At 41.2% G+C, this 14,228-nt stretch overlaps 1 protein-coding gene across 2 annotated transcripts in view; it reads right to left on the bottom strand.

Annotated features, from left to right (window-relative positions):
• The window catches only part of GMDS (GDP-mannose 4,6-dehydratase), a 285,259-nt gene extending 271,371 nt beyond the window's left edge, over positions 1–13,888 (bottom strand). Inside the window, exon 1 of one of the 2 annotated variants that reach the window (XM_081918290.1) lies at positions 13,130–13,868. In XM_081918290.1, the coding sequence (XP_081774416.1) occupies positions 13,130–13,237 (108 nt within the window). In that variant the 5' untranslated portion in view covers positions 13,238–13,868. Of the gene's footprint in view, positions 1–13,129 lie in introns of both variants that reach the window. The other variant, XM_081918291.1, reaches the window with a different exon arrangement.
• Positions 13,889–14,228: the final 340 nt, after the last annotated feature.

The raw sequence follows: 14,228 nt of genomic DNA on the forward strand, positions 1-14,228 counted from the left end.
AAACTTTTGCACAATAGTTCTTTCAGTGCAATACCACCACATTGGAGTTGCGAACCAGAATTAGAAAAATGATGATGCTCAAACCAATTCACAAAACAGTTGTGCAAAGACATACACAGGAGATTATGAAGTGCCAGTCAGAATGTCGCTCGATTTGGGTTCAATTTCCTCACACAGGTTGAAAACAGCTCTTCTGTGATAGGAAGAGCACTTCTGCCAAGGGAAAGGCACATTTAGATTCAAACAGGATCCTCTCTTAAACCCTAATCCTGAAAATATTCACTCGGCTTCCAATATCCCTTTCATAGAAAACACGGTCAAGTGTACAGCAACAGGCTGAACTTCGGGAATTCTTGAAGGGCATTAATTATCCAGTTCCTTGTAGCCAGTCTGGCTACAAGCCCAGTTTTGCAACAGACAACTTGAGCTGATTGCAATGTACTGGGAGATTGGCACAGTAGCTATAGTTGGATGCAACATTAAACCATAGTTAGGCACTACCTGAAAATGCCTAGCCTTCTCCTGAGCTTGCACATGCCTCCTTTCTTCCTCCCCTGTGGCTCAGTAGAGGACCTTGAAACTATCCAGTACTTTCTTAATTGCTTATCACAAACCAAATGAAGTTTGAAGCATATGCATGCACTGTTAGCTAACCCCAGCTTGTTGCTTTAACCAAACCAGGGAGCATCATTTAACAATAAAGGTACCCCTGCCCGTACGGGCCAGTCGTGACCGACTCTAGGGTTGCGCGCTCATCTCGCTCAAGAGGCCGGGAGCCGGCGCCGTCCGAAGACACTTCCGGGTCACGTGGCCAGCGGGACGAAGCTGCAACTGGCGAGCCAGCACCAGTGCCGTTTACCTTCCCGCTATAAAGCGGTACCTATTTATCTACTTGCACTTAGGGGTGCTTTCGAACTGCTAGGTGGGCAGGAGCTGGGACCGGAAGACAGGAGCTCACCCCGCTGCAGGGACCTTACAATCAGCAAGTCCTAGGCACTGAGGTTTTACCCACAGCGCCACCCGCGTCCCTATTTAACAATAGTTAATCTCAACAAGCTAGTTCCATAAGCAGTAATTTGAAGTTGGCTTGTTTTGAAAACTCAGCCCCAAATTTTTTGGGGGGGGAAACCCCAGGTTAAAAAAAAAGCAAAAGTTTCCAAATTCATCCTCCCAGCCACACTTGATTTATCAGCAGCTCTAGCTTTTAATTACTACAAAAGTTAATAGAAGTTACAAAAATACATAAATATGATTATACAGTTAGACATACCATATTGGCCTGAATATAAGCCTCACTTTTTTTTTCCAAATTCAGACCGTGAAAATTTAAAGTGCGGCTTAAATTTGCAATCTCACAAAAAATGGCTTTTACGATATCGCCGCTGAAACAGACATATGGTAAAGCGGAACAGGTGGAATTTTAAGGGAGCAGCTTATATTCAGGTATTGGCTTTTTTTCCTTTTCCCCCTTGAATTTTAAAGGTGTGGCTTATATTCAGGTGTGGCTTATATTTGGGGCAATATGGTAATCACACTTAGACAGTTATGATATAAATTGATATTGATATAATTAATATGACAGGGGAAATCAACCAACAAATGACACCAACCAACAACCCTGGAGGCTTTGGCAGTCACATGGATATATATTTATATCAAAGAAAATATCCTATATTTATTAACATTTTCTAAATTTTATTCCATGACTTTAAGAGTCAGTGACTGACACATCCCGCTGAGCTACTAAAAGTTTAGCTGTAGTTTGCAAATTCCAGACAAATTCTCTTTTCTTATAGTGTACCTTGTTAACATTTTTTTTACCCAGGCATTTGCCTCTTATTTGAGTGTTGGTTAGTTCTGGTATAGTACTTCCTGATGATGATTTGTAACAGTTTGATGAGGCTTTTAAAAATGATATAGGATATATTTCTAAACTTTGAAGCTTATATTGATGTTTGACTTGTATTTTCTTTACTTTGTTAGACCTATGGGTGCTCCTACTGGAAGAAGGGCAAGGGGCAAAAATGATGTGTAAACAAATGTAATAAAATCATTAATGGTTATAGAAATTCCATTGGTTTATAACACAAGTTACATCCTCTTCCAGAAGACCGAGAATTGGACTTTTTCTTACTCTTCTATACATCCATAAAGTCAACCACTGCCCAAACCTCTTACCCTTATCTTTGCTTGGATATATTTGACTTAACTGATAGGGAAGTCATATACAATTGTTAAAGTAGTTTTAAATAACTTGCTTTTATAGTAATTAATACATAGACATAAGGTTAACTTAGCCTCATGAAAAGATATTTCATTACATGTGGGTTAATACTGGGTAACCCAGCGTTTCCCTCCCTTTCTTCTTGACTAGTGTTAATAGCAGCAAATAACTCGGTGATAACCTTTGTAAAAAAAAATGTCACATTGGAAAGAGGTTAATAACAGATTCATACTTATTTTCATTTGTCAATGATTTTGCTCAGTGGCTTTCAATACCATTCAAAGTGGTCCCTTCTGGACTGTTTGTCTGGATAAGACAATATTTAGAGAAGTTACAAATAAATTATGAGAATGAGAGTGATTCTCATGATTTCTTCCTCCTTTGAGAAATCAAACAGCCTGGTGGAAGTCTTCATAATATTTACTAACTACCTAGATATAGAAGATGTCAGGTACCAGCTAAAATGACTCGTCTCTCCAGAAATTGCATGGAATGAAGTGAGACTGGCCTTCTTCATCAGATGTGTCTTCACCATCAGTACTATCAGGGACAGAAAAGTTTGTCCTGGCAGAACATTTGCTTGTAAATTCCCAAAGATATGCAAACACTCTGAATCAGACACAACAACTCTATAGATGGGCAGTTAATAACTTATTTTCTTCACCAATTAAGATGTGTTTTCTCCACCTATATTTTAAATCAGGTGAAGAGCTTCTTTTGGGTCTCTTGATGAAATCTTTCAGAAACAGCCAAGAGAAACATTTGCTGTTTTCCCTCCTTCCAAGATGCCATGTTATGCATCATACAACAGGTCAGCATTTAGTACATATTACAAATTTGTGATGAACACAGAAGCAAATTGACTAAAGTCCTGGAGTCTCAGTGAAACCTTATAGGAAAGGGGAAAAGCAGGATAGATAGGAATTAGTTTGTAACAACCACTTAAGTACATAGAATTCAAAACTGATAGAGATTTGTGAGATAAATTGTTTGCAGACTTCACAGGCTACAAACATACATACCTACACCAGCTCTGGATTTCAGAATAAAGGGCACAATTTTGAACCCTATCATCAAAAATTGTAATGAGCTAATGTGTTGCCTTGCCACAAAGCATTAGCAGTTTCTATTCAAATACTGTACTGTATTTACTCGAGTCTATTGCACCATAGAATCTAATGCGCACCTCAATTTTCAGAACCTTGAAACCAAAAAAAGTATTCGCTGAGAAATGTAAATGTGCCATCAAATCTAATGTGCACCTTAATTTTCACAACATATTTTGGCCAAAAAAGGTGAGCATTAAATTCAAGTAAATATGGTATATGAATAAGAAACAAAATATTTTATAGACCAACTATCTTCAACACTTACAAATTATTTTTACTAATCGTTTTCATTTGATAAATATAATGAGGTATCACTGAAATTCTGGTAAAAATTGTATATTATTTGCATAGGGATAAATCACAACTTGAGCAGTAGAAGAGAAACTATTTTTCATCCTTATTTTTAGATTCCTTGTGTCGAAAGTCAAAACCGAAATTAATTGGTGCAGAGTCACAGCAATCACAGAGAAACCTTAAAATAAACTTGTAACAAATATGAGAAAAGAGTAAAGCAAGACAGAGTAAAAGAAGTACATAATGTATTCCTTCCACAAGCAAAAAATAATAGTCACAATCTGTAGCCTTAGATTCTCAAATCTAAGAATTAAACATGACTGTGCCCTTCTTTCACCGTATGTTTGTAAGACACCCTTCGGTAACAAACAATATTTATAATCAAATCCTCAAAACCTGGTAGTCTTCCTTCCAGCAGGCAGGCTTCCAATTCCTGGCTAGTACAGACTCACCCATATCAACATGAGTTTCCTAAAATAGTTAACACACAAACACACATATCATCCATTATACACAAACCAGCAAGAAATCCACCTTTGACTTGCATCCTACCTTTCATCTCACCATACTGCAGAAGTTAGATGATGTTATACAGCATATTGTTTAAAAAGTACCAAGATTCTTTAGCACTCCAGGAAAACACTCAAATAACTGTAGCAGTTCTGTATCCAGCATACCTGAGCAACTCTAAACCAGTTTTAAAGAAATCAAGTTTCATAAAAGGAAGTGATCTCCCCTGTCTAGACACCAAATTAAGGAACATTCCTCCCATTTCTATTTAAAATATAGGTTATATCTAACACATAGCAAGTATAGTTGTTTACCAAGGGGGAAAAAACCCCACCTAACCTAAAACTTTAAACGTTAACTATTTATTTTCCTTAATATGTGGCAGTATTGCAGATATATTCCCTCAAAATAATATTTCTTTCTTTGTTATATTGGTTCCCAGCCCTTTCCCAAAATCTCAAGACTGGATACAGTAAGAATAAAATTAGTCTTATCTAAAAACAAAAACAAAAATATTGCACACAAACCTAAAATAAAATACAGTGTCAGATACAAAGGGAAAATTCACATCCATCTATCCCCATTTCAGCCTGGGTGAAAAGTTGCACCTTGGCACACCACAGAAATGTGTACAAAGTATGCACGGGACACTCAAGGGAAATTTTATAACTTGGGAGCCACTACTAAGAAGGCTCTTCCACATGCTACCACTCCTCAAACCTCTGAGGGTGGCTGAATTGTTAACAGAGACTCTATGAGTGAATGCTTTTTCTGTTTTGGTCTGTGTGGGGTGAGGTGATCTGTCTGGTATATGGGACCACAGGTGCATAGGGCTTTATATTTCAAAGACCAAGACCTTGACAAGGGCCTAAAGTGGACAGGCAGGCAGTGAAGTTCCCTCAGAACAGGTGTTATGCGAGCTCTCCAAGTCACACCTGTAAGTACCCTTGCAGCTGAATTCCACACCACCTTGAATGGAAGCCCCATATAGAACACTCTGCAATTATTCAGAGGAGAAGTTATTACAGCATGGATCAGAGTTGCTAAGCCTTCTCTCTCCAGGAAGGGCTATAGCTGGGCATCAAGTGACAGACTGGATCAAGCAGCACAAATTCTTAAAGCTTCCTGGGATATGGTCAGTGGACAGCGCACCCACAAGACTGGTTCTCTATGCCTAAATCTACCCCAAAACCTGTGGTTGTTTAAATATTAGCTGTTGGTGGTATATCCAATGGAATAAGATGATCAATCATTGACTGCTTCTAAAAAGTGACTGGACAAGGATCAGTTTACTGGCATGTGGCTGAACCTATATACCAGGCGTAGGCAAACTTGGCCCTCCAGATGTTTTGGGACTACAATTCTCATCATCCCTGACCACTGGTCCTGTTAGCTAGGGATGATGGGAGTTGTAGTCCCAAAACCTCTGGAGGGCCAAGTTTGCCTATGCTTGCTATATACCAATAAACAAAGCTGATGCTTAAGTGAACTAAGGAGAGGTCTCTTTCTTAGCTGAAGGAAACTTGAAAGGTGTTTAGGAAATCAGGAAAGAGGGAAGAAATGATAACTTTCTCCCCTATTTTCTAAATATCTGAAAAAAACCTTATTTTCAACCACTCGTAAATGAATTGTAAAGAATATATTCATTCCTTCAAGGGGGAAAAGCATGTTAAGATAGCATGCAAGGCACATGCAGTTCCTTCTTGTTCTTTGAAATATTTCAAGTATTAGTAATAAACTACTTTGATTGCAAAGCAAGTTACATTTATGGCCTGTTCGACATTTACTTTGTGCCCTCCAGATTTGTTGGACTGCAGCTCCAATAATCATGGCCAGTGGTCAGAAATGATAAAGGTTTTAAGTCCAACAACATCTGGAGGACCACAGGTTCCGCAGCCATACTTTAGGCACTACCAAAACACATTTGCAATGACTTAGAGATCTGCTTTAAAAGGGAAAAAAGAAATCAGTTAACACATAAATATGATGGAGCAGTTCCATCACTACAAAACTGCTCTTATTCTAACCAGCCAAATCTTCTGCTACAGCACCTAGTTCATTGTACATTTTATTTGTTATTTAAATAATATAGGATTAATTTTATGTTAAAAGTTTCAGTATTCAACATTTTTAAAAAAGGAAAGAAAAAAGAAGATGCATTAGCAAATAAAAAGATGCCCTTGCTACAAGATTAGTTAAATTTGGACATTCTTAGCACATACAAAATACAACTGAGAAGTGAGAAAATAAAGAAAATAAGTATTTAAAACACAAACACAATAATTCAATAGTATACTTATTGTACAAAGCCTAGTGGAAATTTGTCTAGAGTAACTCAATTACAGGAAGTCAGGCATAAAAGCTCTGGTTTCCACCTAGTACTGTAGTTGTACAAATGTAAAAAAATGGCAGAGATTTCAGAAATATATTAAACCCTTCTATCATTTTTCTAACTCAAAAAGTAGTCGTTTACATAAGACACTCATTCCCATTAAAACCTGGTGTAAATGATTGCCCTCAAAGTAAATGGTATCAATATTTGCTCTACTAAAAATCACAATAACCTTTGTGTGTTCACAGATAAGTAGCCACTCCAAATGGCCCATTATACTGGAGCCAACAGGGACACTGCTCTTGCAACAGAAAACAATACTTCATTTTATATTAACACTACACTAAACCTTGAATACCTATTCTTGTCTTACTTTCAAAAGAAATTACAAGTAAGATGCTCCACACTAGTAAAAAGGAAACATCAAATTCAAGTCCGGTAGATAAATAATGGCCTCGCCAAACTTTTCTGTCTCGGCATTTCTCCATTCACAGATCACCAGAAAATTAAGATATGAATTGAATTTCAGTTATCTGAGTGGCTTCAGTTATCTGGGACAACCCAGCCAGATTATAAACACAGCCGGGTTATAAATAATAAAATTATCATCATCATCTGCAGTGACACCAACAGCTTGGTATAATATACAGTAGCACCTCGGCTTATGTTACCCTCGGGTAACATAAACTTTGGGGTGTGATAGCAGCAAACCCAGAAGTGTTTCACTGTGCATGCATGTGCAGAAGCGCTCTACTGCTCCATTTGCATGTACATAAGTGGTCTGCTGCCACGCGCGAATGCACAAAAGTGGTCCCTCTGGTTGTGGAAACCTCAGGATCCAACCGGAGCTCCAGAATGGACCCTGACCACAACCAGAGGTACCACTATATTCCTATCCAGGAAGTGAAATCTTAATTGACTCTAGGAACCTAAGAAGTTGCTTTGCATTGTGTCAAACCATTGGTCCAACTAGCTGAGTACTGTCCCCACTGATTGGCATCAGCTCTCCAGGGTTTTAGGCAGGAATCTCCTCCAGCCATACCTGGAGATGCCAGGAATTTAACCTGGGACTCTCTGCATGCAAGACAGATGCTCTGCCACTAAGCTACAGCCCTTCCCCATGGTAAGTGTGGTGTTTGTACAGAGCCCCCAGTCATCTCACGGACTATTGATGCGTACACCACTAATCTGCTGCCACCAACCAGGTCCTCCCCAGTAAATCACTTCGACTCAATCAGGTTCTTAACAAAGAAGAGTGTAGTTTATTGCAAACACAAATAAACTTTAACTGCATTCAAAACGTTGTTACTCTTTACCTCCTTAGTCTCATTTTAGCCTGTCTCTAACTCTTCTACCTCCCCTCACACAAGAACCAACTGCACTGTCTCTTTATTTCCAATTGTCTGCCAACTGCTTCCCAACCAACTGAAACCAAATAACCCAAATCTCAGGCTAAGCCCTTTTATAAACAGGTAGGCTCCACCTCTGGCTTTTCTACTGGTCTACTTATTAACTCTTTCTCTCCCCCTGTACAGAAATTTTAAAAAAGAACGGGCAAATGCCACAGTAAGCAATGGTGATCAAAAGGAAGAAACACAGGAAGAAACAAATTTCTGAATTCGACACAGAAGCAGAGCAGAGCCTTCAGACCAGCCAGCAGCTTAGGTGTGACTCAGTGGCGTGCAGTGAATTTTTTCATAGGGGAAGTGTTAGGGCCAGAGGTGCCAGCTTGCGAGGCATGGGGCAACGTCACACATGTGAGCATTGTGCCTCCCTCTCTAAGCCAGGCAGAAAACTCCCAGGCTTTGGGAAGGGGGCATCAGGCCTCTGACAGGTTGCTGGAGCCCTCCTGCCTCCTTCCCAAAGCCAGGTAGGCTTTGGGAAGGTGGCAGAAAGGCTCTTGGACCTCTCAGAGCATCGCATCTCCCTCCGTAAATCAAGCAGAAGATTCTCAGGCTTTGGAAGGAGACACCGCCACCAGGGGAACATTTATGGGACTAGCCTAGTCCCTCCAGTCCGCTGACCACACGCCACTGGGAGACTCTCATCTTCTGCACGTACTGTGCATAGTGGCCATCTTTCCAGTGACTGGAGTCCTGGGATAGGGAAGAAGGGAGTTTTGGAGTCACTGCTGCACTTTGTGCTTGTCACTGAACAAAAGCTACATTGAGGAACAATGACATTTCCAATCCACAAATCTTCTCTGCCCCAAATATGCACATTGCCTGGCCATACTAGCTTAACTTTAAACCCAGAATTCTTACTCTCTCCACCATGGCTCCACATTTGCTATTATTCCAGATACTGAAGGTTTTTCAGTTTGTTTTGTGGTAAGCAAAAACTGAGACCAAGGAGCTCAAATACTATACTTCTTAGTATCTGCCCAGTAATGCATTCAAAGCCCTTAAAAGAAGAAAAAGAAATGAACGTGGGGTGGGGTGAAGTAAGACATAAATATTAATATGTTTGGAGTATAGTAGAAGCTTAATGTTTAATACAATTTTTGACCAAACTGGCTTGTCAACTCCATGAGTGTTCTGGAGTGTCAGTGTTCTTATTGCGACTAGCTGTCAGAGGCTCTCTGTACATTTATGTACGTGGCCAAGTCTGATTGCTTATAGTAATGCTGCTTTAGCAAGCCATAGACAGCCAATTTACATAGCCGGTATTAGAAAACCTACTTCTTTGGTAAACTATATCCATCTGTAGAACAGTTACAAATTATGTGCTGTTTGAAAAGCGACTTGATTTGTTAACTGTAACAATGTCCCTTAGTAAATGGAAACAAATGTGTTTTTACTAGTAACAAAGTTAATATTTTATGTTTTTAAACATATAGCCTACTTGTTGCTAATGTATTACTTCCTCCTTCTTCACGATCCTAGAAGGCTTCTTCAATATTTTACTGAAATATTATGAATAAACTTTGGTTAGCTTACATTGTATCTAATCCTTTCCAGCAAGTGAAACACAAGGCTGCTGAATCTCAAGACTAACATTTTAGCACAATGGAGAGATAAAGGAAAAAGCTTAATCAGCTTGAATGAGAACAACATTTTATCAAGCATATTCTGTAGCCTGGTTCAGATGATGGTTCAAGTCTTCATAAACCCATCTAGGACACGAGGTGCTAGTGGGGGGTAAAGTGTTCGTGCTGTCATATGTTAGCTTCAGAATGAAAATCCAGGCAGATTTCCCCCTTTATATCCAAAGGTGAACTTTAGCATATTGTCAGTTAACAAATCAGGAAATTATCCCAGGATTGTTTGGGAGAACCTGTCATATAAACTTTGAGCAATCTCTTAAAATATCAAATGCTAGAACAAATATGCAACTTCCTTGTAGGTATAACTATAACCTTGGAGCCCAGAAGAATGTAATACAGTTAGGGGTGGACTAATCTAGTTTCTTGTCATGCACCTTGGAAAAAAGCCTTGGTTTTTTTCAGGGTGAAATGAGCCTAGGATTCTCTGCGAAATGATTTGTATATGGAAAGGGTTTGTAAAAACATTTGAAAGAGAGAGAGGTTTAGCTGAATGAACTAAAAGGGGAAGCTTGTTCTAACATAGAAAAAAGTATGAAATATTAAGAGGTTCAGAGTGGTATGAGGGAGCATATGGGCAAGTAATGTACAGTGGTACCTCGGGTTTACATACGCTTCAGGTTACATACGCTTCAGGTTACACACTCCACTAAGCCAGAAATAGTGCTTCAGGTTAAGAACTTTGCTTCAGGATAAGAACAGAAATCGTGCTCCGGCGGCGCTAAATTAGCTAAAGTGGTGCTTCAGGTTAAGAACAGTTTCAGGTTAAGAACGGACCTCTGGAACAAATTAAGTACTTAACCTGAGGTACCACTGCAATTGAAAAAGAGAAAAGTGTGAGTAGAGGGGACAACTAGATACTTGAAGCTAATATGGAAAACGAGTGCCACTCAGAACAGTGTAATATACATCTGAGTAAACATGTAGAAGATGGGAATGACCACGAATCATGGCTCTCTGACGTATTTTCAAATTCATTTGTCACTGTTACACTTCATAATTGTGAGACAGAGCCACAAAATTAAAGTTTTAGTACATGAATTTCTGAATATGTATACTTTTGTGCTTCCAGCAGGTTTACAATACTGATTATAATCTTGTCGAACACTTTATACTGCTGGGCATCCGGCGCATATCCTGTTAAAGGCAAACAGTACCAGTGATAACATATTGTAATCTTGAATATGTCATAAAAGGAACGCTAGCCAGTTTGCATTTCACAATAAGTCACACAATTCTGTCAAGTAAGGAGTGGGTTGTATCCAAAGCATCATCAGCAAGGTTCTGCTGGTGCAGCAGCACTTCTGTTTCCTCTTCTCTCCCCACACTCCCCCCAAATCATCTTTGGAGGGTCTCCCAACCCTCTGTAGCTTATTTTGAAGGCACAGACAGGAGGAAAGGCAAGGTTCCTTCCCGCTAGCACAAGTTGTGTGAGTTAGCAGAACATGAGTGTTGGATACCACACAGTGTATTTTTTTAAAGAATTAAGCTGTTGTGTGTACTTCCAGCTGGAGACGGCATAACATTACACTCCACTCAGATGGTCTGCAGAGAGATTGTAGAACCGTGAAAATAACTGTGCTTGGCTCTGCATGTAATTTAATATTTATGACAATAGAGATACAGGTCATTTTGATGAGGGTTGGATTATAGATTAACAAAGTATTGGCCTAGGCCTCATGGCTTTGACATGTTGCTGGTGCTGTCTGTTAACATTCCCCTTATAATTAAACAAATAAATAGTTCTCTTTGGGCACAATTCAACTAACTTACATAGACTGGATTGGATCCAGACTTGGGCTGAAATCCTAACTCCACTTAGCAATAGAGTACACCCCATTTAATAAGATATACTTCTGAGTAGATATGACAAGGATTATACTATAAGTCATATGTAGACTAGACCCATTGAAATCAGTGGGATTTAAGTTAGTCATGACTAACTTAAATCACCTTGATTCAATGGGTCTTCTCTAAGCGTGACCAAGAGAGCAATCCAAACTCCTCCCCCATCCAACTAGGAATTTACAGAGTGATGGTCATCATCATATCCACAGCATCAAGCCACCCAACTGGCAAGCAGAAGAGACTGTGTGGAGGAGCACCCCTGCCCAATCCACACACACCCCTCAGCTTGGCACAGAAGGGATTCTCAGAACCTGCTAACAAAAACAGGCACATTAGAAATGCAAATTGTGGCTATTAAAATATATCAAAAATGAGTTATTCATATATCTTGACTAATAGAACTAAAGTCTATTAGCAGCAGAGAAAAGGGAGGGAAAGGAAAAATGCTATATATTGTAGTCACTTGCCTTCACTGTAACACCTGCTGATTAGCAGCTTTTCCTTCAAAATAAAAGCAGCAATGTTAAGCACACTTTTTAAAAAGTGTATGTAACATACAACATACTCTGACTATAACAGGCTGCAGACAGTCCAGTTCTTCAGTTCTTGCAACTACTAAAAGAACAAGAGACCAGTGCTACCATAGAAGTGAGTGCACACTTATGATTTATTCCCACATTATTCCCACACTTATGATTTATTCTTCCACATATAGACTATAGTGCGATGTATAACAAGACAAGACAATAAAGGGGGGGTTGTACATATGCAGTATTTAATACAACATTTTATGAAAGAGGTGACCCACAACTCAGAGCTAATAGAATCATAGAGTTGGAACACAAGGATCATCTAGTCCAACCCCCTACATGGGACTCAAACCCATAACCTTAAGTGTCTCATGAGTCATTCTCTACCAACTGAGCAACCCTTCAGTAATAAAGCACATGTCTTGTCTAAGGTCCAGTCACCGGCATCTCCAGTTGAAGGATCTGAAGTAGACTTCTGGTGGCCGCTTGACATCTCACATAGCTGCTAACAAACACCTATACGTCCACCACAGAGACATTTAGCCTTGAAACTCGTAACTGCACTGGTGCGATTAGTATTTCAGGTTCAGGTTTCACAAAGGAAACATATCACGTCGGTTCAGTCAAACTCATTTGCACTGATTCCCCTCTCCCTTTCCTCCCCCAATGCCAAATTCAGTTTTGCTAAGGCAGATGTTCCATGATACCTTCCACAACAGAAATAAACAGGCCAGGTGGGACTAGGCTTCATCATCATCAGTGTTTTTTTCTGGGGACGCAGGGGTACGCACCCCCCCCCCCAAACACTTTGTGAATCTTTGTACTTTTGTCCATTTACTGCATGTGCTTTTCCCAATTTGAACTATAAAACGGTGGTTTTCCTGAGTCAAAATGAGAGTACCTCTAAACATAGTATTTTTAGAAAAAAAGCACTGATGATGATGATAATTCAGCTTCTGCCTTCTGGAAGAAGGTACAGGGTTATAAAGACTAGGACTAGCTACCTGAGAAACGGTTTCTATTCAAATGCGATTTTGGTTTTAAATGCAGCGTAAGGTAGTCCCTATGGGAGTATATTGTATTTAATTATGGGGTACCAGAGTTTTTAGGGGGCTGACCAGGCTAGGATAGCAGGCTTGTTGGTTTTTGAACGTCTGATGTAGCTTTTTTTCAATTTCGTTGCTCTGTATGGGACAATACAGATTATCGTATCGTAATAATAGACTGGGCTGCACTTACCTGGCCCGTGATGCCAGTGACGAGGGCGACTTTCCTGGGGCTCATATCTGCACAGTTCTCTGTCGCCAAGCTCGAGCAGGTGTCTTCCTGCTGCTGGGAATGTGCCATGGCCCTGGCAGGGGAGGGGCTGCAGGAGTTTACAGATGCCGTGGCACCCAAGGGGGAAGGAAGGAGCGGGGTGGGGAGGACGTGTGAGCTGTTACTGCGGAGAAGGCGTGTCGCCCCACGCGCTGGTTTCGAGGGCAGCAGCAGCAACCAAGTATCCCCTCAGCTGCGCTCACAGGGGCGCTTGCAGGCTCCAGGTAGAGGGGGCATCACCTATTACCTGAGGCAGGGTGGGGGGACTTGGCTGGCTTCCATGGCCGGATATTTGCTTTGCCAAGGTGCCCATTGGATGCAAAAAGCCACCTCACCTCGACCAAAAAATTAAAGGTTTCTCGTGCAGGGCGGGAAGGTCGGGGCCAACATGCATGGGGAGCCTGTGGTGTGTGTCTTTACACCTGCCCCCCACTCTCTCCCGCCTTTTCGCCCCCTAGGTAAAGGTGAGCGCGCCTCAGGTGCTCCTTTCCATATTGCCTCCCCTTTTCGTTTCCCCCCCGGAACTCTTGCAGCGGGGTCCCTTTAAGAACCACGAGGGGATATAAGGTGTGGGACCGGCCGGCTGGCCTCGTTCTTCTTCCCCCCGCACTCCGTTTCCGCTTCTTGAAAAACAGCGGCAGGCGCCTCCTCCGCCAGCCAATCGCGAGAGGCGCCGCTTTTGCTCCCCCTCCCTCCCGCGAGGCAGAAGGAGGCGGGCGAGTCATCACCGGGCGGCGATTGGGTGACGTGGCGGAGGAGGTGAAGGGAGGGAGGAGCTGCAAGAGCACTCGCCACAGCCGGCTTTGCTCAGGCTGAGGGAGCGGGGCGGAGCCAGAAGAGGGTTTGATGACGCGAAGTGAGGGAAGAGAGTCCGCGCTCCTTGATGGGTCCAGAACAGGAAGCGTGAGGGAGCTGGGGGAGGGGGACTCAGCGCCCTCTGCGAGCGGAGGAGTAAACTGCAGGCAAGTGAAGTTTTTTCATGTTTTTTGAAGTTGCGTCGGGAAGATTTCGGGGTATCACA

The sequence above is a fragment of the Podarcis melisellensis genome (genome assembly GCF_964234715.1).
Source record: "Podarcis melisellensis genome assembly, chromosome: 7".
Classification (NCBI taxonomy): domain Eukaryota; kingdom Metazoa; phylum Chordata; class Lepidosauria; order Squamata; family Lacertidae; genus Podarcis; species Podarcis melisellensis.